Raw genomic sequence first — 25,819 nt, 5'->3', positions numbered from 1 at the left:
GTGCTAGCCTTGAGCCAGAGAAGCTCAGAGACAGCACCCAAGCCCTGAGTTCAAGTGCAGGACTGGGGGAAGGGGGGGGGGAATATTTTAGCAGGGCTGGGAATGTGGCTAGTGATAGAGTGCTTGCCTAGCATGCATGAAGCCCTAGGTTCGATTCCTCAGTGCCACATAAACAGAAAAGGTCAGAAGTGGTGCTGTGGCTTGTGGTAGAGTCCTAGCCTTGAGCACAGAGAGGCCTGGGGACAGTGCCCATGCCCTGAGTTCAAGCTCCAGGACTGGCTAAAAAATAAAATATTTTAGCTCTTGGTACTGGTGGCTCATGCCTGTAATCCTAGCTACTCAGGAGAATGAAATCTGAGGATCATGGTTCAGAGCTAGCTGGGGCAGGAAAGTCTGTAAACTGTTATCTCCAGTTAATCACTGAAAAAGGCAGAAGTGGAGTTGTGGCTCTAGTGGTAGAGTGCTAGCCTGGAGCAAAAGAAGCTCAGGGACCTTGCCCATATAATTGTAACCCCTCTGTACAGTATTTTCACAATTAAAAAAAAAAAAAAAAAAAAAAGCTCAGGGATAGTGCCCAGGCCCAGAGTTCAAGCCCCAGCACTCACACACACAAAAGAGGTGTGTGTGTCTGTGTGTGTGTCTGTGTGTGTGTGAAGAAATTTCAAAATGTATGGCTTTTGCTCTGCCATATCTGGCCATTTCTGCCATTCTTCTTATACTGATCTCTGAATTCTTGAAACAGGCGAAACTCTTCCACTTCAGAGCCGTTGTATACTTTGGTCCCTTTATTTGAACAATTTTTTGTGTGTGTCATGGTTCCCTTGATTTGAAATGCCCATCCAACCTTTTGCCTCGTTAGTTCTTCCAGTCTTTCAGATGTCAACAAAATTGTCAACTCAAAGTACTTTGCTTCCCATCTTATCTAAAACAATATTTTCCTTGTTACTTTTCTATTTTGCAGAACTAGTCCTTTGTAGTTCATTATATTGGTTGTTTCTTTCACAGATTTTATCACAGTTTTTCTAACTTCTAAATTTTATATCTTTAATCACACTGTAAACTCTTCAGAGTGTGTGTACTTCATCTTATTTACCATTTATACCCTCTAGCACACAAAGATTTGCTTAGCAAATTTGCTAAACAGATTCTAAATTTCAGTTAGTAAACACATAAGATACACACATAAGTCACTTTCTGTCAGAGTTGTCACCTCAGAAATGTTTAATCCTCCTACCTTCTAATGAGTTAAACTCTTTTTTTTTGGTCTGTCATGGGGCTTGAACTCTGGGCTTGGGCGCTGTCCCTCAGCTCTTCAGCTCAAGGCTAGCACTCTACCACTTGAGCCACAGCGCCACTTCCGGCTTTTTTTCTTTTTGCTTATGTAGTACTGAGGAATCAAACCCAAGTCCTCATGCGTGCAAGGCAAGCGCTCTACCACTGAGCTACCTTCCTAGCCCCTACTTCTGGTTTTCTAGTGGTTTATTGGAGATAAGAGACTTATGGAGTTTCCTGCCCAGGCTGGCTTTGAACTGTGATCCACAGATCTCAGCCTCCTGAGTAGCTAGGATTATAGGCATGAGCCACTGGCACCTGGCCCTATAATAATTCTTTATGAAAGTTCCCTAACTGCCTAATCCTGCTTCTTTCCCTTCTTTCCTTGATCTCAAAATCATCACTTATTAAATGTCTGCATGCTTTTAAAAAAAAAATCACACATCAGATACATGATTTGCAAGTATTTTCTCCCATTCCCATTGGTTATGCCTAAACATGTCTTCTTAGTAAAGCTATTTCCAGGGCAAAAGTTTTTAATTTTGATTAAGTCTAATTCTTCTGTTTATCACTTATGGTTTTAGTATTATATCTAATGCCTAATCCAAGATCAAGATTTAGTCCTATGCTTTTCTGCTAAAGGAAGGTTTTATAGTTTACTTACAATATTTAGGTCTTTTTATACAAAATTTATGTTGTAATGGTGATGTACAGAGGGGTTTTACAGTTATAGAAGCCAGGTAAAGAGTGTGTTTCATTTTTCTTTTGCCTATTCTGGGGCTTAAACTCAGCCTGGGTGCTGTCCCTGACCCTCTGTATGCTCAGGAATAGCACTCTCCCACTTGAGCCACAGCAATACTTCTTGGCCTTTTTAAGTAGTTTATTGGAGACAAGAGATTTTTCTGCCCAGGCTGACTTTGAACTGCGATCCTCAGATCTCAGCCTCCTGAGTAGGTAAGATTATAGACATGAGCCACTGACAAGCAGCTTTTTTTTTTTTTTTTTTTTTTTGTCAGTCATGGAGCTTTGAACTCTGGGCCTGGGTACTGTCCCTCAGCTCTTCAGCTCAAGGATAGCACTCTACCACTTGAGCGATAACCCCACTTCCCTTTTTCTGAGTAGTTTATTGGAGATAAGAATCTCATGGACTTTCCTGCCCAGGCTGGCTTTGAACCTCAGTCCTCAGATCTCAGCCTCTCCTAAGTAGGATTACAGGTGTGAGCCACCAGCACCTGGCTAATCTACCCAGCTTTTATTTTTTTGATGGAATGTGCTAAATGTCTGTAGAATTATGTTCAGTTGACTTCAGAACATGGAAAAGCTCTTGCTACTATTGATGTTATAACATGCTGCTATTGGTCATATATCTCTCTATATATACATATGTATACTTAAATATAATGTGTATATTTACATATATAAGTATGTATATTATATATCTAGTTATATGTGTACTTATATAACAAAGTATAAATACATGTTTATATGTAAGTTGTAAATAACTCACATATGAGTTATATGTACATTATATATAATCTACATGAGTTATATATAACTACATATAATATACTTTATATGAGATATATATGTTATTTATGTTCTATAAAATAGTGTATGTGCATATGTTATATAGTTATAATGAATAAGTATAGTTATATTTCATATGTAATATAATGCATGATACATGTGTTATATATTATATGTGGTATAGTTGTATGCTGTATATTACATAATATATATTATATAATGCATACACACATATATATATAATTTGAACTTTAGGAAATTTTAGCTATGATATCAGCTTTTTAAAAAAGTATCCTAGAGGCAGGGAAGGTAGCTCAGTTGTAGAGTGCTTGCCTTGCATGCATGAGGCCCTGGGTTCCATTCCTCAACACCACATAAGCAGAAAAAGCTGGAAGTGGTGCTATGGCTCAAGTGGTATAGCGCTAGCCTTGAGCTGAAGAGCTGAGAGACAGTGTGCAGGCCCAGAGTTCAGGCCCCATGACCAACAACAATAACAAAAAAGTATCTTGTGTTGAGTTGGCATTGAACAGAAATTAATGGCTCTATTGGTATAGAAATGTTAAATTTTTTTTTCTATTTGTACAGGGTTCATTCAAAATAGAAGGTCTGTCATTTGTGGGTTTAAATTATGAAAACTTGTATTCTCTAAATAGGGAAAGAAAAATGGTTTAGAATTGTATAAGGTGCCAGCAGCTGTCCTAGAAGCCCACTTTTACACTTCATACTTGTTGTAACCGGTGTTGTGATAGGCTCCTTGCTTTTCTCCTCAGTGATCTCTCTTGTTGGCTTGTCATCACTGGTGCTGCCTTGGAACTTTGAGACTTATTTGGAATTTTTGAAGTCTCTGCATCTGGGGCCAACACTGATCTATACAGCTAAGTTTGTACTTGCTTTGCCTCTCTCATATCACATGTGGAATGGGATTCGACATTTGGTAAGTTAAATTTGGATTTGTACATTTTCTGGAAGAAAAGAATGTGAAGACCACAGTATTGGGGAGGACTTTGCTTCATTGCTGATTTTTAAGTCGTGCGTGCGTGCGTGCGTGCGTGCGTGTGCGTGTGCGTGTGTGTGTGTGTGTGTGTGTGTGCGTGTGTGTGTGTGTGTGTGTGTGTGATGAGTATTCAACCTAGAGTTTCATATATGTTAAGCCTATGCCTGGGCTGGGAAGGTGGCTTAGTGGTAGAGTGCTTGCCTTGCATGCATGAGGCCCTGGGTTCAATTCCTCAGCACCACATACACAGAAAAAGCCGGAAGGGGTGCTGAGGCTCAAATGGTAGAGCTCTAGCCTTGAGCTGAAGAGCTGAGGGACACAACCCAGGCCCAGAGTTCAGGCCCCAATATCAACCAAACAAATAAACAAAAAAAAGCCTATATTGTACCTCTCAGGTATACCTTTAATCCTTAGAGCTGTTCTGAGGAGAGTTGTGAAAGACTTTTACTTCAAGTGTTCTTAGGGAAAGATCCTTCCTCTATTTCTTAATAGGTATAAGCCAAGCAGATGCTTCAGTGTGTCAGCATGAACTCTCCCAATGTTAAGAGTGATGTTATTAAAAGATACTCCTGAAACTAGATCATTTATTAAGCATAGAAGACATATTTATTAAGTAAATATGAACTGATAGCTATTATGTGTTAAACACTATTCTAAACACTGGTAATTCTATTATGAGCCACATAGAACTGCTTTCAGTCTAATATTTCTGTCAACTCAGTGATAAATCTGACAATACAAAACTATAATAACCTTTGTCTTTTTAACTTTTGTTGTCTTAACATTATATTGTATTAACTATTTTTATTTCTTTTGAATGACTAGAGAAAAAGCCAAAACTTTAATAGAAGCTAGGTACTACGGATCCTAGCTTTTGATCTTGATTTCGAATCTATCAGTGTATGTTGTTCATACATTACCTTAGTGTTAGTCAGGTGCTCTCTCTCTCTCTCTCTCTCTCTCTCTCTGTTTGAACTTAAGGCTTACATTTATTTATTTATTTTGCTGATATCTGATTTGAACTTACGGCCATATGTGCTCTATAGGCTTTTTTTGGGGAGGGGGGCTAACAACTGAAGCTCTACCACTTGAGCCACACCTCAAGTCCACTTTAGTTATTTTTTGTTTTTATGCCAGTCATGGGACTTTTTGCTTAAGACTAGTGCTCTACCACTTGAGCCATATCTCTGCATCTGGACTTTTCTGCCCAGGCTGGTTTTGAACCGTGATCCTCAGATCTCAGCCTTTTTTTTTTTTTTTTTTGGTCCAGTCGTGGGGCTTGAACTCTGGGCTGGGCTCTGTCCCTCAGCTCTTCAGTACAAGGCTAGTGCTCTACCACTTGAGCCACAGCACCACTTCCGGCTTTTTTATTTTTGTTTATGTGGTGCTGAGGAATCGAACCCAGGGCCTCATGCATGCAAGGCAGGCACTCTACCACTGAGCCATCTTCCCAGCCCAGATCTCAGCCTTTTGAGTAGCTAGGATTATAGGTGTGAGCCACTGGTGCCTGGCTAGTTTAGTTATTCTTTGAACAGTCTCACTTTTTGCTGAAGCCAGTCTGTACTACTATCTTCTTATTTATGTTTCTTGAGAAGCAGGGATGAGAGGTGTAAAAACTAGTGCATACCCAGTATTTTTTTTTTATTCAGTTGAGATATAATGTTGCAGTTTTTTTGAATTTTTAATTGTTTTATTTGCCCTGGCTGGCCTTCAATTGCAATCTTCCATCTCTTAACTGAAATCACAATTCTTCCCCCCACCCAAAGGAGTTACAGACATGAACCACTTCACTTGGCATCTTTTCTCTTTATAAAGGAATTAAAACTGAAATAAACATGCCCTGAGTCAAAGGTTAGTCCCTCCTCCCGATGTTATTTTTTTTTTAAGATTACATATTTTGTATTTTCATTACCTATAACTTTGCATTCTTCCCCAGGAAAACAATTAAAAATTTTGTTTTCTAGTTTCCTATTACTTCTGAACCTGAGCCAACTGTCAGATGGATACTTTTGTCCTGATTTAACCTTTTATAGCTTCCACATAGGAGCTTTAGAGACATGTACTTTATGGATTTTGGTCCTCTCCAATCAACAGTTTCATAGAAGAAAAACAAAGTGAGACCAAGTGACCCATTAAATTATGTTTATTAGTGGTTCCCATGAGCAGTGTTGAGTTTGACTTAAAAGGACTTTTCACTTTTCTGAAAGGGAGAAGGAAGTGGAGATAGAAGACATTATTCTATAAACAAAGCTATCTTAAAAAAAAAAAATCAGCTGCTGAGCTTCCTCTGTTCAATTCTGTCCAGGCAGGAACTTGCCTTGTATTTGCTTTTGTCTCAATTTGGGGTTTTGGAGAAGGTCAGTTTACAAAATCCTAGACTCAAGTTTTTTTTGCTCTGGTTGCTGCTAATAATATTCTCTTTGTTGAGAGAAGTGAGGAACCTAAAGGCTTTTACTTAAGCCCTTAAGCCTCTTTTTCTGTTTTCTTCTAATAAATATTAGCTCTAGGTATGGGTCAGATTTTAACTGTTTCTTGTGATCGTCAGAAATTTGAGGCCTCTGAAGTTGCCTTACTAGAAGATCTAACAGGTATGAAGAATAGTGTGAATGTAAAAGAAAGATTTTAAGGCATTATACAGACTCTTCTCTCCTACTAACACCCAATATGACTCTTTTTTTTTTTTTTTTTTTTCTTACCAGTGCTGGTATTTTACCTCAGGGCTCACACTTGCTCATGACTTGCTCTATATTTGAGATATATTCTACGCTGGCTTTTTTGGAGATGGAGTCTTTTCTACATGGACTGGCTTTGAAATGTGACCCTCTGGATGGATCTCAAATTCCTGAGCCATCAGTGCCCAGCCAAACTGTTTCTATTTTCCATTCTTTTTTTTTTTTTTGGCTGACACTGGGGTTTGAACTCAGGATTAGGGTGCCATGCCTTAGCTCTTTCACTCAAGTCTGATGCTCTACCACTTAAGCCATACCTCCATTTCTGGCTTTTTGCTGGTTAATTGGACATAAGGCAAAATTACTGTGCCTCTCTGTGTGGAAATGTCACATGAAACCCCCAATTAACATACCAATGAATACTGATTTTAAAAATACACTATGCCTATATAAGCAAAACTGCTCTTTGTGGAATTTGTCTGACTCAATTTGATCTAGGTAGAAATTAATTAGAGGCTGAGATAGGAACATTTTCTTTCTTTTTTTCCTCCAGGCTCTTGCCAACTTTTCTCTGAAATGGGTGCTAATTTAGTCACTTATAATCAGGATGTGGAAGTTTAGGTGTGTGTTGTATGTATGGAACCTGAAGACTTCACTTCTGCACAAGGAGTCAGGCAGGGCAAAATGCTTAGATGTTAATATCTTTGTAGAACAAGAGAGGCTAGTATTTTTTTTAATGTGGGTTTTTATTCAGTGGGTTGAAAGTCAATTTATGGGTTGCTACCAATAAAAAAAGAAAGAAATTTAAGTAAGGCTGATGGTCCACACCTATAATCCCAACTGCTTGGGAGGCTAAAATAGGAAGATAGGATTTGATGCTAGTCTAGGAAAGCCTTTGCCCTTGCTCAACCAATAGCTTGGCATAGTGGCATACTCCTATCATTTCAGCTGCATGGGAAGCTGAGACAGTGTGGATGGTTGTTTCAGGACATCTTATACAGAAAAGTTTGAGACTCCATTTCTTTTTTTTTCTTTCTTTTTTTGTCGGTCATGGGCTTGAACTCTGGGCTTGGGCGCTGTCCCACTTGAGCCACAGCGCCACTTCCAGTTTTCTAGTGGTTTATTGAAGATAAGAGTCTCATGGACTTTCCTCCCGGGCTGGCTTTGAACCATGATCCTCAGATCTCAGCTTCCTGAGTAGCTAGGATTACAGCTGTGAGCCACCGGCACCCTACTGCAAGACTCCATCTCAATAGGAGTAAGCTGTCAGGTCAGCTACTTTGGAAGCCTAAAATAGGTAGATCTCTTGGTCCAGGTGCTTATGAAGTCAAAAATGAGATCCTATCTCAAAATTAACTAGTACAGCTAGGTGCTGGTAGATCATACCTGTTGTAATCCTAGCTACTCAGGAGGCTGAGGTAGGATCAAGATTTAAAGTCAGCCCAGGTAGGAAAGTCCACGACACTCTTATCTCCAACTAACTAACAAAAATAAGCCAGAAGTGGAGCTGTGACTCAAGTTGAAGAGCACTAACCTTGAGCAAAAAAGATAAGGGACAGCACCTATGCCTTGAGTTCAGTCCCTAGTACCAGCACAAAGAAAGAGTACCAGGCACAGTGGCTCATGCCTGTAAACCCTAGCTACTCAAGAGGCTGAGATCTGAGGATCACAGTTCAAAGCTAGCCCAGGCAGGGAAGTTTGTGAGACTCTTATCTCAATTAACCACCAGAAAACCAGAAGTGGTGCTGTGTCTCAAAATGGTACAGTGCTAGTCTTGAGTGAAGAAGCTCACCCATCAGGCGCTGAGTTCAATCCCCACAACTGAAAAAAGGAAAAAAAGAGGAGGTGGGGCGGGGAGAAAAGGAAAGAAAAGAGTCTCACAAAAATAACTAGTACAAAAAAGGTGAAGGCATGGCTTAATGGTAGAACACCTACCTAGTTAGTATAAGGCTCCATGTTCAAACACATCAGTACCCCCCCACACACAAAAAGATAGAAAATAAAGAATGTAGCACAAATTAATAATTGTTTCATGAACTTTTGTTGTATTTCTGCTGGGTTCTAATTTAAAAGATTTTTAAATTTTGGTATGATCATAGTCAAAATTGAGAGTTGGTCATTGGTGGTGAGTGCCTATAGTCCCATAGTTCAGCTGTTCAGAAAGCTGACATGGGAGGATCTGTTGAACCTAGTTTGAATCTGCTTAGGAGCAACATAACAAGTTTCCATCTCAAAAGAAAAAACTTTTTTTGAAAAAGTATTTTAGATCCTCAAAAACATTTTTTAAAATAGTAGTCCTCTGGGGCTGGGAAGGTGGCTCAGTGGTAGAGCGCTTGCCTTGCATGCCTGAGGCCCTGGGTTTGATTCGTCAGCACCACATTAGCAAAAAGAAAAGCTGGAAGTGGCGCAGGGCTCAAGTGGTAGAGCGCTAGCCTCGAGCTGAAGAGCTGAGGGACAGTGCCCAGGCCCACAGTTCAGGCCCCATGACTGGACCCAAAAAAAACAAAAAAAATAGTAATCCTCTGATAGGTATTCTCACTAGAAAGGAATTCTATAACTCAATATATCATAAACACTATCTCTTTTTGGAGACTCACAGGATGCACCGTAATTGGTTTTGAGAATTTTTTTCTTTCTTTCTTTTGCCAGTCCTGGGGCTTGAACTCAGGGTATGGGCACTGTCTTTGAGTTTCTTTTGCTCAAGGCTAGTGCTCTACCACTTGAGCCACAGCACTACTTCCAGATTTTTATGTTTCTGTGGTACTGAGGAATTGAACCTAGGGCTTCATGCATGCTAGACAAACATATTCCCAGTCCCATGTTTTGAGAATCTTTTTTTTTTTTTTTTGGTTGGTGGTGGGCCTTGAACTCTGAGCCTGGACGCTGTCCCTGAGCTCTTCAGCTTAAGGCAAATGCTCTACCACTTGAGCCACCGTGCCACTTTGGTTTTCTGGTGGTTAATTGGAGATAAGAGTCTCATGGACTTTATTTGCCCAAGCGGGCTTTGAACCATGATCCTCAGATTATAGGCATAAGCCACTGGTGCCTGGCTGTTTTGAGAATCTTGTAGTGAAATCTTTACCAAATTTATATGACCACAACTTTTCCTAACCTCATATAATGCCTTATAATAGCAGTATTCAGAATTAAGTTTGGGGGCCCAAATTCAAAAGGTTGTTTTTGTTTTGTTCTTGGATTTTTGAAATGATCTTGCTGTGTAGCCCAGGTTAAACTTGATCTTCCTGCTTTACTCTTACAAGGGCTAAGAGCACTGAAAAAAAGTTTGGTTTGTTTTTTTTGTTTTTGTTTTTTTGTCAGTCATGGGGGCTGAACTCTGGGCCCAGGCACTGTTCCTCAGCTCTTCAGCTCAAGGCTAGCGCCCTACCCACTTGAGCCACAGCACCACTTCCGGCTTTTTTCTGCTTTTGTGGTGCTGAGGAATCAAACCCAGGGCCTCATGCATGAGATGCAAACATTTTACCACTGAGTGAACTTCCAGCCCCCTGAAAAGAAGTTTTATCAGTTCAGTCTAGAAGCTTCTTTATGTAGGGTCTGTGGTATTCCAGTAAATACTCTATCACTATCACATAATAGGACTTGATTTTGTCTTTAGGATAAATGGGTAAAGGTATTATATTGTGGGTTTTGAGAAAGGCAAAGGTGGGATATTCTTTATAATCACACAGAGGTACCTATTTTATTTTATTTTATTTTATTTTTTTTGTCGGTCGTGGGTCTTGAACTCTGGGCCTGGGCGCTGTCCCTCAGCTCTTCAGCTCAAGGCCAGCGCTCTACCACTTGAGCTACAGCGCCACTTCCGGTTTTCTGGTGATTTATTGGAGATAGGAGTCTCATGGTCTTTCCTGCCCGGGCTGGCTTTGAACCGCGATCTTCAGATCTCAGCCTCCTGAGTAGCTAGGATTACAGGCGTGAGCCACCAGCGCCCGGCTGAGGTACCTATTTTATGAGGTAAAGAATTCCTTTCTAGCCGGGCGCTGGTGGCTCACGCCTGTAATCCTAGCTACTCAGGAGGCTGAGATCTGAAGATCGCGGTTCAAAGCCAGCCCCGGCAGGAGAGACGGTGAGACTCCTATCTCCAATAAACCACCAGAAAACCGGAAGTGGCGCTGTAGCTCAAGTGGTAGAGTGCTCGCCTTGAGCTGAAGAGCTGAGGGACAGCGTCCAGGCCCAGAGTTCCGACCGATAAAAAATAAGAGTTCCTTTCTAAGAAAGGAGCTGTAGGAATGACAAGTGTCTTAATTACTACAAAATATTTTTTTTTTCCTTTTTCTGCAGACATGGGACCTAGGAAAGGGCCTGAAGATTCCCCAGCTCTACCAGTCTGGAGCAGCTGTCTTGGTTCTTACTGTGTTGTGTTCTCTAGGGCTGGCAGCCATGTGAAGATCTGAAGTTCCCATCATTGTCTTCCTGAAAATTATTATACCAATTTATCTTCCTGTTTGTCACTCACCTCCTGCCAATAAAGGTCTTCTGACTTGTTTAGTTCTTTTGCAAATTCCCTTTAGGCTTGGTAGAGTAGAAAAGGTGCAATTTCCCTTCATTTCTAACAGTAGCTGTAAAAATTCTCTTTTCCTGCCCACAGCTTATAGCCTACACTAGGCCTAGGAACCATTTTTCCCTCTCTATATTGGGCTCTAATTTGTGCTGAGAGTCAGCTTTTAGTTTCTTCTTCCTGAGACAGTGGAAACAATGCCATCTCTGTGGCTGCCTGGGGACTGGGGGAAAGGCTTTGGGTGCCACTGCCTGTGGGTTGCTTGTTTAAAGGACAGTTCTGCTCATTGGTCAGAGTCCAAGGCCTTTAGCACCCACATAGTGTAATTGAAAGAAGGGAGATGGGGGTGGAGGGGAATTATCCTGGCCCACCTAGAGCAAGATAAAGAGTTGTTACTTAGAGCTGAGGCTTTGGAAAAAAGACATAAGTTTGATGCAAGAAGACCCAGAAATTACTCTTGCCTTTTTGTTTGTTTTCTATTTCTGGAAAAATAAAACTCTTGGTGTCATGTTTTCTAATCCAAATTCATGTACCAACTTTTTCTAAAACTTCAATTAAAGAACTAATTTTATCTTTGGCTCTCTTTTTCTAGAGAAACCAAAAGGATGGCTGCTGGGGAGTAACCAGTTTCCTCCCCCTCCTTTGGGTTTCAGGTATCCCTCAGTATAAACTTTCCCTGGGGAAAGTTTGTCATATAAATGACAACAAGAAAAATTTTAGAGGATTAAATATAAGTAGCCAGAGATTTGAGTATCAATCACAAGCCGGAGAAAGAGAAGGGAAGTTAAACATATTGAGAGCATTTGAGTTACTACAGGCTCCAAAATCCCATCGAGAGCTGATATATGCCTCATGATATAGTTCAGCAAATAGTGAGAAGTGACAGCTAAGGGATGATGATAAAGATGAATGGAGATTAAGAAAAAAAGATTATTGAAATCCTAGCAAATTATAATGAGGAAACTTGGTACTTTTTTTTTTTTTTTTGTGTCAGTCATGGAGCTTGAACTCTGGGTTTGGGCACTGTCCCTCAGCTCTTCAGCTCAAGGCAAGCACTACCACTTGAGCTACAGTGCCACTTCCGGTTTTCTTGTGATTTATTGGAGATAGGAATCTCAGGGTCTTTCCTGCCTGGGCTGGCTTTGAACCATGATCCTCAGATCTCAGCCTCCTGAGTAGCTAGGATTACAAGCGTGAGCCACCAGCACCTGGCTAAAACTTGGTACTTTTATAATCATATAAGCCATGTTACTGGGTCCCTAAAGCCCTTGATAGGGGTACAGTTTTCGTAGTCTTGCATACTCAGGAGTAAAAGTAACCACTTGTCACTCTGAGTTGGTGGTAAACTTGTTAAAACTATGGGTTTATGGGTTGAAGAGAAGTAGTAACTAATTCACTGTCAGTTGGAAAGAAAGTCATATGGATCTACTATCCCACTAGTCTATCCAGTTCCCAAAGTCTTTAAGTAATGCTTACTTCCCCTTTTTTGCTAGACTGGCCCTAGGAAGTCTGATAGCCATCAACTGTATTCTATAGTTTGAGGAACAAGTGTTCAGGAGGGAACACTGATATTGAGACTAGGAAAGGGCATTAAATTTAACAGGAAGATGCAGAGTATGGCCAATGATAAATAGGACCCTGGGAAAGGGATAGAGGACTTTCTGGCTTTGGGGATTGCTTCTTACTATGCCAGTTACTGAAGAGGATAGTAGAAGAGCATGAATTCATTTCTATAACAAAATAAATTTAGGATAAAAAGTAGAAATACTTGTCATCTTGATTTTTCTGTCTTCCATATCTTTTAAAAAAAATAACCTACTTTTTGTTGTTTTGTTGGTCATGGGGCTTGAACTCTGGGTTGGGTGCTGTCCCTCAGCTCTTCAGCTCAAGGCTAGCTCTCTACCACTTGAGCCACAGCGCCACTTCTGGCTTTTTCTGTGTATGTGGTGCTGAGGAATCAAACCCAGGGCCTCATGCATGCGAGGCAAGCACTCTACCACTGAGCCACCTTCCCAGCCCCATATCTTGTTTTTATATTTTGTTTAGATTTTTGTCTTCTACATTGGTTTTCCATATCTTTTCTTCCTTCTCTAAACACATGCATATATTCTAGTAAACAATCCCTACTTTTGGTTTTTATTTTATTTATTTATTTTTGGGTCCAGTCGTGGGGCCTGAACTCTGGGCCTGGGTGCTGTCCCTCAGCTCTTCAGCTCAAGGCTAGCACTCTACCACTTGAGCCACAGCACCACTTCTGGCTTTTTTCTTTTTGCTTATGTGGTGCTGAGGAATCGAACCCAGGGCCTCATGCATGCAAGGCAAGCACTCTACCACTGAGCCACCTTCCCAGCCCGAGTATGTATTAGTTGTAAAGGGGTGTTTCATTATGACATTTCCATGCACACGATGTACCCCTCCCCTATCAAACTCTCATCCCCTTCCTTCCCTAATCCTAATTATGACTTATAAGCAGCAGGTGTAGCAGGAAGAGAAAATCCAGATCAGCCAAAGATTCAACAATGTTTATTGTTCAAATTTGTCTTTATAACTTTTCTGTTACACATTTCTGACTGAAGTCTTATTTATTCTCCAAGACAGATTTTTCTCAGTGTGGCCTCTTGAGCTCCTGGAGTTGTAGATTTGCATTTCTGGGTTGTGGTTACATAAAAGACCTGCTTAGTGTTCTAGCACATGGGGCTTCCAGGTACGCTCTCAGGAGAGCTGATTGGGCTTTGGGGACCTGGAGTGTGACCTGCAGAAGGGTGTGAGCTTTGGGAATGATCTGGGGAATTTTGAATAGCAGGGGATCTTGGAATTATGGTTGGACTTGATGCTTGCTGTACAGTCTTCGTGACAGACTCCTTCCTGAGTTTCTTCTGATTGTCTGGATCATTGGGCTGGTTAAAGTTAGAGTGGGAGAGACAATCATGTTTCTCATCAAGCCCAGGTTATTCCCAATCCACCTTAGAATTCTATCTCCATTTGCATACTGTAAACATGTTTCCTGCAAGAATAGTTAAACTTTAACCTCCCCTTCAGATTAGATTAATTCATTGCTTCAGACCTCAGAACGTGATTAAAGAGTAGGCTGGAAAAAACAGAATTGGTTAGTGCTCCCCTACTGGGCTAAAGGTGGCATAACTACACTTTGTTGAGAATACAATAAGGTTTGAGGTGAAGATGGAAAGAATAGATACCTTGCCTAAAATTTCAGGCTGAAGCCCATTAGAGGCCTTAAGTAGATCAGGATTTTTCTGTATCCATTTGGTGAGGGAGGCAGCACCAGCAGCTGTCCGGGAGGTCAAGTTCACGTGAGCAGGAGGTATCTTCAGAGGCATTTGCCAGGTGCCCATGAAAGAACCCCAAGGACTTGCCTGAAAGGAAAAGGGATTTCTCAACAGGGCCAGGAGATTTCTTGTTGGAGGACTTTTGTTTTCTTATTTCCATCCTTTTTCTTTTTGTGTTGGTACTGTGGCTAGGACTCAGGGCTTAGGCAATGTCCCTTAGCTATTTTTCTGCTCACAGCTAGTACTCTACTACTTGCTTCAAATCTTTACGTCTGACCTTTTGGTGATTAATTGGAGAGTCTCCTTGCTTTAAACTGTCGTCCTCAGATCTCAGCCTCCTAAGTAGCTAGGATTTATGAGCACCTGTAGTACCCAGCTTATTTCTATTCTTTACCTTTGGGAGTGCTTGATAATGAAATAAGGATAATTGGGGGTTTTAGCTGAGTAGTAGTATACTTGCATAACATAAAGGCTGCTCTGAGTTTGATTCCCAGCACCACAATAAAATAAAAACACACATCCCTGAAAAAACTCAGTTACTTTAACATGAAACAAAGCTGAAAGCATAATCTCATGTTTTGTAGTCACTCCTTTGCTGACTTAATATGCATCCTTGGCGTAAGTGTGACGAGTCCTGTGCATAAATGTCTCACCTGCAAACATTTGTTGATAAGAATCACTCATCAGTTTTAAGGATTTGTATGTTAAACCAAACTCTTCTGTTGAAAAAACTCAAGTTTGGGTTACTTACCAAAAAAAATTAGATTAAACTTTAATTTTCTAGATAGTGGCTGTAATCTCCCAAGTGCTATATGCCTCAGTTCTTTACCTTCTTGATAGGAATCCAGATTTGTATCTCACCTTGGAACGGGGCACAGAAGGCAACAGATGACCTCGATCATCAGCAATAATCTGAGTATAGCCTTCTTGGGTAGAAATTGTCTGTGGTGAAGGTGGGAGAGAGAAGTTATTGAAATGAAAAAGAGGGAGGGAGAAAAAGAAGTATCTGGTGGGCTTGGATTAAGGTCATGGGGAGGGCTAAAGTTTAGACAAGGCTAAAAGGGATTAGACCATGGGAATTATAAGGTATGTAGGCATACTGTAAAGTACTGTAAACTATCCTTATAGAGGCAATGAACATAATATACCTCTTTTGTTGGCTTGGCAGGAGACCAGTTCTGCAGATACCTGGCTGAGAAGGCTTTCTCATACTGTGGGGAGAAAGATGAGAATACTTGTGTGGGTTACAGGCCCCAATTCTAGGAAATCATGACTAAAACAAAGGTCTGAACAGCCATGTATGTTCAAAATTACATCCTGGAATTAGGATGTAATTCATTTTGTTTTTAAAGTGCTGAGGATTGAACATAGGACCTTGTTCATGCTGGGTGGTACAGGGTTAATTTAGTTTAGTGGGTACAATCTGGCATGTATCTATTGAAAACATGAAATTTGACTAGGTGCTTTGTAAATATGAAATGCATTGGATTTTGAAGATCTAGTACAACAAAATCTGATTATAATGTTTAACACCGATTAAATGTTCAAATAATATTTTGGATTTATTGAGTTAAACACTACTAGAATGAACTTTAAGTTTCACAACTGCTAGAGGTTTTTGTTTTTTGTTTTTGTTTTGGCCAGTCCTGGGGCTTGAGCCACAGCACCACTTCTGGCTTTTTCTGTTTATGTGATACTGAGGAATCAAACCCAAAGTTTCATGTATGCTAGGTAAGCACTCTACTACTAAGCTACATTCCCAACCCTAGAGATTTTTTAAAGAGCATATAAAGTGATTTATTGAAACTGGCTAAGGTCCATTCTATACAGGTAGAAACCATGAGAAGTGTACCAAAAATTAAGAGTATCGATAAAGACAATTTTATAGATGGAACAAATGAAAAACATGTTTAACACAGACAATATGTAATTATGAAAAAAGTAAAACATTATTCTATGATTATTAAAAGTCTTTGCAAATCCCAGCATTGTAGGCTCACACCTGTAATCCTAGTTATTCAGGAGGCTGAGATCTGAGGATAACAGTTTGAAGGCAGCATAGGCAGAAAAGTCCACAAGACTCTTTTGACCAATTAACCACTGAAAAAGCTGGAACCAGAACTGTAGCCTAAGTGGTAGAGCGCTAAATTTAAGTAAAAAAGCTCAGTGCCCAGACCCTGAGTTCAAGCCCTAGGGTCACACACATACATGTGTGCATACATACACACACACACACACACACACACACACACACACACACACACACACATTATACAGCAGGGAACTAGTTGCTGATGTCCATATCCTAGATACTTTGAAGGCTGAGCTCTGAGGTTAGAGGTTCAAAGCCAGCCTAGGCAGACAAATCTAAGAGATTTATCTCCAATAACCTGCAAAAGACAGGAACTAGAAGCATGGGCTTAAGTGGTAGAGTACCAGCCATAAGCAAAACTGAGTTCAAGCTCCAGTAGTAGTACCAAAAATTTTTTAAATGGTTTATAAACATGGCAAAAGGCAGGAGCAGATCTGTAATCCCAGCACTCAGTAGGCTGAGGCCAGAGGATCAAGAGTTTGAAGGCAGCCTGAACCACATCAAAATTTGAATCCAATCAATTAGAGTCCCTGCCTCAAAACAAAAGAACAACAACAACAAAAACTAACTTTGTTGTTAGCTTTTTATTTTTCTTTTTTATTTTCTTATTTATTTTTTGTCAGTCATGAGGCTTGAACTCTGGGCCTGGGCGCTGTCCCTAAGCTCTTCAGCTCAAAGCAAGTGCTCTATCACTTGAGCCACAGCACCACTTCTGGTTTTCTAGTGGTTAATTGGTGGTAAAAATCTCACAGCAGGATGGGAAGGTGGCTCAGTGGTAAAGTGCTTGCCTTGCATGCATGAGGCCCTAGGTTCTATTCCTCAGCTCCACATAAACAGAAAAGGCTGGAAGTGGAGCTGTGGCTCAAGTGGGAGAGCGCTCGCCTTGAGCTGAAGAGCTAAGAGACAGTGTCTAGGCCCAGAGTTCAAACCCCATGATTGACAAATCAAACAAACAAAAATTCCTGCTCCAGCTGGCTTTGAACCACAATCCTCAGAGCTCAGCCTCCTGAGTAGCTAGGATTATAGGCATGAGTCACCTGCACCCAGCTAGCTTTTTATTTATTTTTTTTTTTGGGGGGGGTCCAGTCGTGGGGCCTGAACTCTGGACCTGGGCACTGTCCCTCAGCTCTTCAGCTCAAGGCTAGTAGGCTAGTGCTCTACCACTTGAGCCACAGCGCCTCTTCTGGCTTTTTTTCTTTTTGCTTATGTGGTGTTGAGGAATCGAACCCAGGGCCTCATGTATGCAAGGCAAGCGCTCTACCACTGAGCCACCTTCCCAGCCCTATTTATTTATTTTTAAATCAGCATACATTAGGCATAGAAGAGGAAATTTCATTGTGACATTTCCATCCATGTATACAATGTATCCTTGTCACACTAACTCCCCTCTATCATTCTTCCTTACTCCACTTCCTTCTAAAAATTTCAACAGGTTTCACTGAAGAACATTAACTTTGAATTAAGTAAAATAATTTCTTACCACCAAAGAACTGCATTCTTTTCATTAGTACCACAAATAGTTGTATTCAGTTGTTACATTTTAATTTTTTTTTGGGGGGGGGTCCGGTTGTGGGGCCTGAACTCTGGGCTGTCCCTCAGCTCTTCAGCTCAAGGCTAGCACTCTACCACTTGAGCCACAGCGCCACTTCCGGCTTTTTCTTTTTGCTTTTGTGGTACTGAGGAATCGAACCCAGGGCCTCAGGCATGCAAGGCAAGCGCTCTACCACTGAGCCACCTTCCCAGCCCCTACATTTAAAATTTTGCCAAAACTTAAGAGCATGGCTCAAGCAGTAGAGCACCTGCCTATCAAGTCTAACATCCTGAGTTCAAAACTAATAATAAAAATTTAAAAATAAAATAATACTGCCAAATTAGTACTGCAAAATATAAAACTTATTTGAAATCATTCATCTTATGTAGATATCTACACAATAGCTTTGTTTTCCTACTTTGCTCAAAAGCCTGAAATATGTACTCACTGGCCTGTTGGGGTTTTTTTTGTTGTTGTTGTTTTGTTTTGTTGGTCCTGGGGCTTGAACTCTGGGCCTGGGCGCTGTCCCTCAGTTCTTCAGCTCAAGGCTAGCACCCTACCACTTGAGCCACAGTGCCACTTCCTGCTTATGTGGTGCTGAGGAATCGAACCCAGGGCCTCATGCTTGTAAGGCAAGCACTCTGCCATTGAGCCAACTTCCCAGCCCTGGCCTGCTTTTTTTAAATGCTGACTTCTGGTTTACAGGTTTACATCGTGAAATTTCAACCAAGAGATACCTTTAGCTTGTCCCTAGCCCCTCCCAATCTTTTTTTTTGGGGGGGGTGGGTAGGGGTCGGTGGTGGGGCTTGAACTCTGGGCTTGGGCACTGTCCCTGCCTCTTTAGCTCAAGGCAAGCGCTCTACTGCTTGAGCCATAGTGCCACTTCCGGTTTTCTAGTGGTTTATTGGAGATAAGAGTCTCTCGGACTTTCTTGCCCGGGGTGGCTTTGAACTGCGACCTTCAGATCTCAGCCTCCTTAGTAGGTAGGATTCACAGGCTTGAGCCCCTGGCTCCTGGCTGCCCCTCCCAATCTTGAGGTAAAACACGATTGTAACCCATTCTCAGTATCTGCTCAAAGATCAGAATCCTATAGGAAGGGTCAGTCCAAAGATAGAATCTGGGACACAAAATTAAAGAAGTGGAGAAAGAACATACCTGGTTAGCACTGTAGTTAGTGGCCATAATCCAGTGCTGTTTACACTCAGTAGCCTGGTAACCGCTGGAGGCAGACCTTCAGGACTGCCTCCCAATCAGCAAGGGTGTGCTGCCTATTATTTCCTTGGCTCACACTGCTCCCATGCTTTCTGAAACAGGTTAATTTTCAGTTTAGAGATATGATGGACGGAGTAAATATAAGAAAATTAGCTAAACAGCAGCGCCTCTCTCCTTCCCTCCCTCCCTCCTTCCCCCCAGCATAACCCTGCTTAAAAACCTTTAGGTTGTCCTTGACTAGCAACTTTAGCCACTTTAACAAATTATGGGATTCTGAAAACCAGGTTCCTTGGGCAGTATAGGGTTGTAAACAGACTATAGATTCAGAACTTGGGATTTGAGTCTTCATTCAAAATTAAAACATAAAACTCTATGGCACAAAGGAACGGTTTCCCTTCATTAAATATCTGTTGACTCATTTGTATTTTAAAATAGCCTGTTTTGTTTTGTTGCAAAGTAAAAGTGTTTACATAATGCCAAAGGTAATGGGTAGTCAATACTGGTAAGATAACTGTTAATAGGACCCAGGCCTAGGTTTATTAGGTACAATAACAAAGGGAAAATATCTAAAAAGTAAATGACTCCTCAAATTTACTCTCAAGGAAAAATGTATCTGGTCCTTGGTCTTTAAATAATTCCTGTCTTGGGGGAGGCTGGGAAGGGATGTGAAGGATAAACAAAGGAGAGGCTGCAATGCTTGGTAAGAAATGTACGCATTATCCTGCCCATGTAATTGTAACCCCTCTGTACAGTATGTTCACAAATAAAATAAAATAATAAAAATTAAAAAAAAATAATTCCTGTCTTTTCCATTACTCTCTAAAATCACAGAATCTAAACACAGGTGCATAGTATTGGCTGGGCTTAGATGGAATCAGGAACTAGTGCAGGGAGATTGAGCCTGGAAAGTAAAGTGTTGGTGCCAGGACACAATCCCAATAACTGTCCAGGCAAGCATCCTGGACTAATCTAAATTGGTATTCTAGAGCTGAAGAGCAGGGCTCAAATGGTAGAGTGTTACTTAGCAAGTTCAAACCCCAGTACTGCAAGATGAAAAAAAAAAAAAAAAGTATTATGATACCCATTTCAGGTTGTTAGAATTAATAAGGGAGGGAAAGTGTGCTTTGTAAAGGTGTCAAGGTGATAGGGAAAACTAGGAAATAAGTAGTCCAATTAAACAGATAACTTAAAAATGGGTGAGGTAGCAGACAGCTATGAATTTAAGACTAGGGAAGATGAGGCAGGAAGATTGAGAATTCCAGGCCAGACTGGGCTACACAACAAAATTCTCCCTCCCTCTCTCCCACCCCCTCACACAACACACAATTATTAATAATAATGCAAATTTTTAAAGATAAAATTGAGATAAGAAAAAATTGTAAAGGATAATTGTTAATCCTTTTTGTTCTGTGGCCATTCAGGATCTGCAGCATACTAGGCAAAACACTTCACCTCTTTTTTTTTTTTTTTTTTTTTTTTGTCGGTCGTGGGGTTTGAACTCTGGGCTTGGGCACTGTCCCTCAGCTCTTCAGCTCAAGGCGAGCCCTCTACCACTTGAGCTACAGCGCCACTTCCGGTTTTCTGGTGGTTTATTGGAGATAGGAGTCTCACGGTCTCTCCTGCCCGGGCTGGCTTTGAACCGCGATCCTCAGATCTCAGCCTCCTGAGTACCTAGGATTACAGGCGTGAGCCACCAGCGCCCGGCTTAACACTTCACCTCTTGAGCCATGCCCTCAGTCCTTTTTTCTGTACCTTTTTAGTCTAGTTTTGCTAACTTTGCTAGGGTTAGCCTCAAATTCACCATCTTCCTGCCTCTATCTCCAAAGTAGCTCATATTAATAGAAATGTGCCACCAACCTCCAGGTAGTCCCTTCTTTTTCTTCCCCTTGAAGTCCTCATCTCAACCAAACATACCAAGTGTATGGATATTCCTAACACTTCTAGAGATGGTGTAAAACAATTGTTACCTATAAATATCTTAGTATCTGACAGTTACCAGTTGCATAATGTGAGGTTAGATGAAAACTCAGATACTTCGGCCCTGTGGTTCTCATTTCTTTCTAAAGTGAAAGGCCTATGGACACCCACTTCCCCTCACCATGCTGGAGATCCCACTCAGAACTTCATGCATGCTAGGCATGTAAAAAAAAACTAAAAAACTTCATGTTTTTATTTAGCTTTCAGACTCTGTGCTATGTCTTTAACACTTTCATAATCATTTCCACTCCTCAAAAAACACATTTGAGAGTGAGGGAAGGGGGGTAACACTCTCCAAAAAGAAAGGTACTCTTTCCCAGGGTCACAACAAGTTGGAGAGAGACTCGACAAATGGGACTACCTTAAAATAAAAAGCTTCTGCACAGCTAAATCTATCGCAACCAAGCTAGAAAGACAACCAACTAATTGGGAAAAAATATTTACCAGCAATATATCAGACAAGGGGTTAACATCCTGTATATACAGGGAACTCAAGAAACTAATCCCTCCCAAACCTAACAAACCAATTACTAAATGGGCAAGGGAACTAAAGAGGGACTTCTCAAATGAAGAAATAAAAATGGCAAAGAAACACATGAGGAAATGTTCATCATCCCTAGTGGTGAAGGAAATGCAAATAAAAACAACCCTGAGATACCACCTTACCCCAGTCAGAATGTCCCACATCCACAAATCAGCCAATGACAAATGCTGGAGGGGATGTGGAGAACGAGGAACCCTATTACACTGCTGGTGGGAATGTACACTTATACAACCACTTTGGAAAGCAGTCTAGAGGGTCCTTAGAAAGCTAAAGATTGACCTCCCTTACGACTCAGTCATACCACTTCTAGGCATCTACCCTGAACAACAGGAACCAATATACAAGGACACGTGCACCTCCATGTTTATTGCAGCACTGTTCACAATAGCTAGGATATGGAAACAACCCAGATGCCCCACCACAGATGAATGGATCCAAAAATTGTGGTATCTATACACAATGGAATATTATGCAGCCATTAGAAATGACAAAATAATGGCATTTGCAGGGAAATGGATGGAGCTAGAAGGAATCATGTTGAGCGAGGTAAGCCAAGAACGAAGAGACAAACGGTACATGGTCTCCCTGATAAGTGGATGATAAATCCAAAATGTTAGGTTATACTACAAAACTAACAGTACTTAAGAAACAAAGAACTCCCATTCATCTGGTCAGACCACTACTAAATATCCCCATGCTGCTGATCACATGTATGGTGTATAACATGTGAACAATATGTTATAGACTATGATAGACAATTTGCTCCAGGAAAGTTAGAATGAACTTGTGACTTTAAATGAGCATCATTATTCCACAATACTGTGAAATTCTGGAAATTATGTAATCACTTAATAAAAAAAAAAAAAAAGAACCTCGGGGAAGGTAGGGAGGGAAGGGATGGTAGGGGGAAAACAATGAGGGTGTAACAATGCTCAAGAGGAAGTGTACTCATTACCTCACTCATGTAACTGTAACCCTCTGTATAGTATCTTTACAATAAAAAAAAATTTAAAAAGCAAAAAAAAAAAAAAAAAGAAATGTACTCTTGACCTGACTTATGAACAGTAACCCCTCTGTATATAACCTTTATAATAACAATAAAAATTTTTAACCCACATTTGATTCTGTCATGGACACATTCAGCACTGCCCAGACTAGCCAATCTCAGCTTCCTGAGGAGCTAGAAGTACAGACTCTCGCTTACAAAAAATTTATATTGTTAGCTAAACTACCATGTACGAATTTATAATAGCCCCCAAGTCAGCAACTTCAACTTTTAATATATTTTTCTTCCCATGACAGAATTTTAAAGCTTAAAAAAATGATGAGTAACCAATTGTTATTAAAGACTTATCTATTTCATGTATTAGTATGCTTCATGAGACAGGCTGACTTCTTGAATCACTGTCACTAGTAATATCATCAAGCTATAGCACAAGCTATATAGCTACTAGCCTCCATGCTACTTGCAGTATAGGTGTTGGCTTGGAGATCTGGCTTTTACTTCATTTCCTTAGCTAACAGGATTGTATCCAACCAAGTTACTAGTCAAGTTTTAAACTATTTATAGCCCCTGTCCCCCATGGCCTTTATTTTCCTTCCTTTCTTTTTCTTTTGTAGGTCGTGGGGCTTGAACTCCTTCAGCTTTTCAGCTCAAGGCTAGCACTCTACCACGAGCCACAGCACCACTTCCGGTTTTCTGATGGTTTCCTGATGGTTACTTACCTGCCAGGGCTGGCTTTGAACCATGACCCTCAGATCTCAGCCTCCTTAGTAGCTAGGATTACAGGCATGAGCCACTGACACACGGCCAAGCCTTTCATTTTCTTATAGGAAATGAAAACACAATTCTGAACAAAGTATGCATGTGCATAGAGATAGATTGCTACACACATACATGCATCTGTAGATGTGTCTCTGTAGATTTCATATTGCTGAGCTAATTTCCCTTCCTGAGACTAAGGCTCCCTCTAATGGAGACTACTATTACATCTTCCTTTAGCCCCGATATACCCAAAATATTCTGGGTTTTCTTTTAAGTTTTAGCAAAGTTTTGTTGTAAAATAATAGGTCTAAAGGAGCAAGAAATGGAGAAGAGAAACATTTTCTGCCATGCAGGAGTTAAAGATTTCTTGGTAAGAATCGTGTTTGTGTGTGTGTGTGTGTGTGTGTGTGTGTGCGCGCGCGCGCGCCTTTTGGTGAAACAGTTCAGGGAAAAGCACCCAGGGTCTGAGTTCAAGCCCTACGATCAACAAAAATAGATTAATAAAATAATTATAAAAAATCAGAATTTAGACCCAGCACCATTACTTGATAGAATCGGAAACACATCTCATCACACTTGATCCTAGCCAAAAGGCTGATAACGCCTTCTTTACAACCTTATTCCTTCATCTGTAGCATTTCAGTAATACATGTTTACCAAATCATTAAAGAGTATTAGTTATACTAAGTTAAACTGATACAGAATAAATGTAAAATAAGCGCCAGACATATTAGCATATTAGCAACATGAAGATTGAAAGTTACTTAAAGAGAATTTCCCAACTGTGGAACTCAATTTCCCGACTTGACAGGCTCCCGCAGAAATGACACACAACTGGGACCAGAGGATTAGTTGGGGTGTGGACCCCTGAATGGCGGGGACAAGCGGGCAGACGTTAGTATGACGTGTTCGTGTTCGGGGACGGGCCCACCGCTCCCCTGCCGGGAACACAGGCCGGGTTTCCTTGCCCTGCGGGGAGGGAGCCCGGATGGCTTTCCGTTCCCTCGCCACACCCTGCGCTCGGCTCCGCCTCCCTCACACGAAGTCCACGCCTTGTCCCGTCCGGCTCTGCTGCCGGGAAATGAGATCAGTCCTTTTCCCTATCTTCCGGCTCGACTCCAACCTCACTTACCGGAAGCTATAGACTTCCCCCAGTGGACCCGAGTTAACGGAGCAGGGGGCGGGGCGGGGCCGTGCGCGATCAGGAAACGGGGCCGGGCACGGGCATAATGGGGCGGAGCCACCCACAGGCAGGAGGCGGGACAATCCATCTACAGGAGGCGGGGCTAAGGCGGGGCGAGGCGGGGCTACAGTGGAGCGGGGCCATCCGCAGACCAGCCCTTGGCTTCCGGAAAACTCCGACTGCCTACCTTCTGGTCTCAGGATCCTCTGCTGCACTTGATGTTTTTGTCACATAAGGTTAGCCAGGAGACGTTGGCCAGTGTGCAGGGTCAGTGTCCAGGCCACAGCCTGGCCCAGCTATTACTCCTGCATACACTCAGGCACACCTAAGCACACACACCCAGAAACAAGCCTAAGAGACACTTGTCATAACTCCAGAGGTTAGCCAGAAGCTTCATTTACATGTCATTATAGTTATGGTCATATGCCTATACCTCTCTCAAATGGCCATCTGGGCTTTGAGGACACCTTATTAGGTAAGCCCTACCTGGGTCCCCGTTCTTGAAAATGCCCTCCCAGGGCTGGGAAGGTGGCTCAGTGATAGAGTGCTTGCCTTGCATGCACGAAGCCCTGGGTTCGATTCCTCAGCACCACATAAGCAGAAGAAAAAAAACCGGAAGTGGCGCTGTGGCTCAAGTGGTAGAGCGCTAGCCTTGAGCTGAAGAGCTGAGGGACAGTGCCCAGGCCCAGAGTTCAGGCCCCACGACTGGACCCCCCCCCCAAAAAAAATAACAAGATAGTTTAAAATAAAATAAAAAATTTACGTGAACAAATATTGGGATTAAAATCATAGAAAACGAAGAATGCCTGACTCAACCTGGAAGTGGATTTGTAGGATGGTTTCAAAGGGACTTGAAAATATATGGAAAAAATAAAAGGAGTGCAATATAAGTTCAGCCCTGTCTTAGGTTTGTTAATTATTAAACATAAAAAGGCTGAATAGATGATGTATTGTATTAAACAATATGCTAGACTTGTTTCGCACCACTTAGCTTAAACAGTTGGTGGGATAGTCATCAATTTCCATGTAACCCATTAATGCTTAAAAATTGATTACGTGCTTAAATAAACAAAGAATCTATGTCACAATCATACACTGTATAAAAATGTTAATTCTCCTCAATAAAGATACACTCAGATGCAACTCTTTTGAGTCTGTGTCTGTTTATTACTTCACCGACTCCTTGCCCACCTATCCCGAGATCCCTGTCCTGTCAGTCCCAGTGCTCTGGCCGAGCTGGTCCGTTGCAGAAA

At 41.4% G+C, this 25,819-nt stretch overlaps 2 protein-coding genes across 2 annotated transcripts in view; one reads left to right on the top strand and one right to left on the bottom strand.

The window, feature by feature from the left end:
- The window catches only part of Sdhc (succinate dehydrogenase complex subunit C), a 36,999-nt gene extending 26,034 nt beyond the window's left edge, over positions 1 to 10,965 (top strand). Inside the window, exons 5-6 of the mRNA XM_070000214.1 lie at positions 3,570 to 3,733; positions 10,759 to 10,965. Coding sequence (XP_069856315.1) covers positions 3,570 to 3,733; positions 10,759 to 10,863 — 269 coding nt within the window. The 3' untranslated portion in view covers positions 10,864 to 10,965. The remainder of the gene's footprint in view (positions 1 to 3,569; positions 3,734 to 10,758) is intronic.
- A 2,511-nt stretch (positions 10,966 to 13,476) lies between these two features.
- On the bottom strand, positions 13,477 to 24,327 carry Cfap126 (cilia and flagella associated protein 126). The gene is made up of 6 exons (XM_070000213.1): positions 24,148 to 24,327; positions 19,041 to 19,189; positions 15,411 to 15,473; positions 15,124 to 15,204; positions 14,173 to 14,349; positions 13,477 to 13,872 (listed from the first exon to the last, which is right to left on the bottom strand). Exons 2-6 carry the CDS (start codon positions 19,065 to 19,067, stop codon positions 13,660 to 13,662), a joined length of 561 nt encoding a protein of 186 aa, XP_069856314.1. The 5' UTR covers positions 19,068 to 19,189; positions 24,148 to 24,327; the 3' UTR covers positions 13,477 to 13,659.
- Between the last annotated feature and the right edge of the window lie 1,492 nt (positions 24,328 to 25,819).

This window comes from Dipodomys merriami, unplaced genomic scaffold, assembly GCF_024711535.1.
Source record: "Dipodomys merriami isolate MVZ:Mamm:240054 unplaced genomic scaffold, mDipMer1.0.p SCAF_56, whole genome shotgun sequence".
In the NCBI taxonomy this organism is placed as follows: domain Eukaryota; kingdom Metazoa; phylum Chordata; class Mammalia; order Rodentia; family Heteromyidae; genus Dipodomys; species Dipodomys merriami.
Note: the sequence above shows the minus strand (reverse complement) of the source record. Positions and strands in the feature narration are given on the sequence as shown.

What these genes read in the sequence shown, in the direction of transcription:
- Cfap126 (XM_070000213.1), bottom strand. Translation starts at nt 19,067, where the DNA reads ATGGCCACTAACTACAGTGCTAACCAG. An exon ending in CTGCCAAGCCAACAAAAGAG is followed by an intron (nt 15,205 to 15,410) that starts GTATATTATGTT and finishes CCTTCACCACAG; the next exon opens with ACAATTTCTACCCAAGAAGG. An exon ending in CTTCTGTGCCCCGTTCCAAG is followed by an intron (nt 14,350 to 15,123) that starts GTGAGATACAAA and finishes TTTTCCTTTCAG; the next exon opens with GCAAGTCCTTGGGGTTCTTT.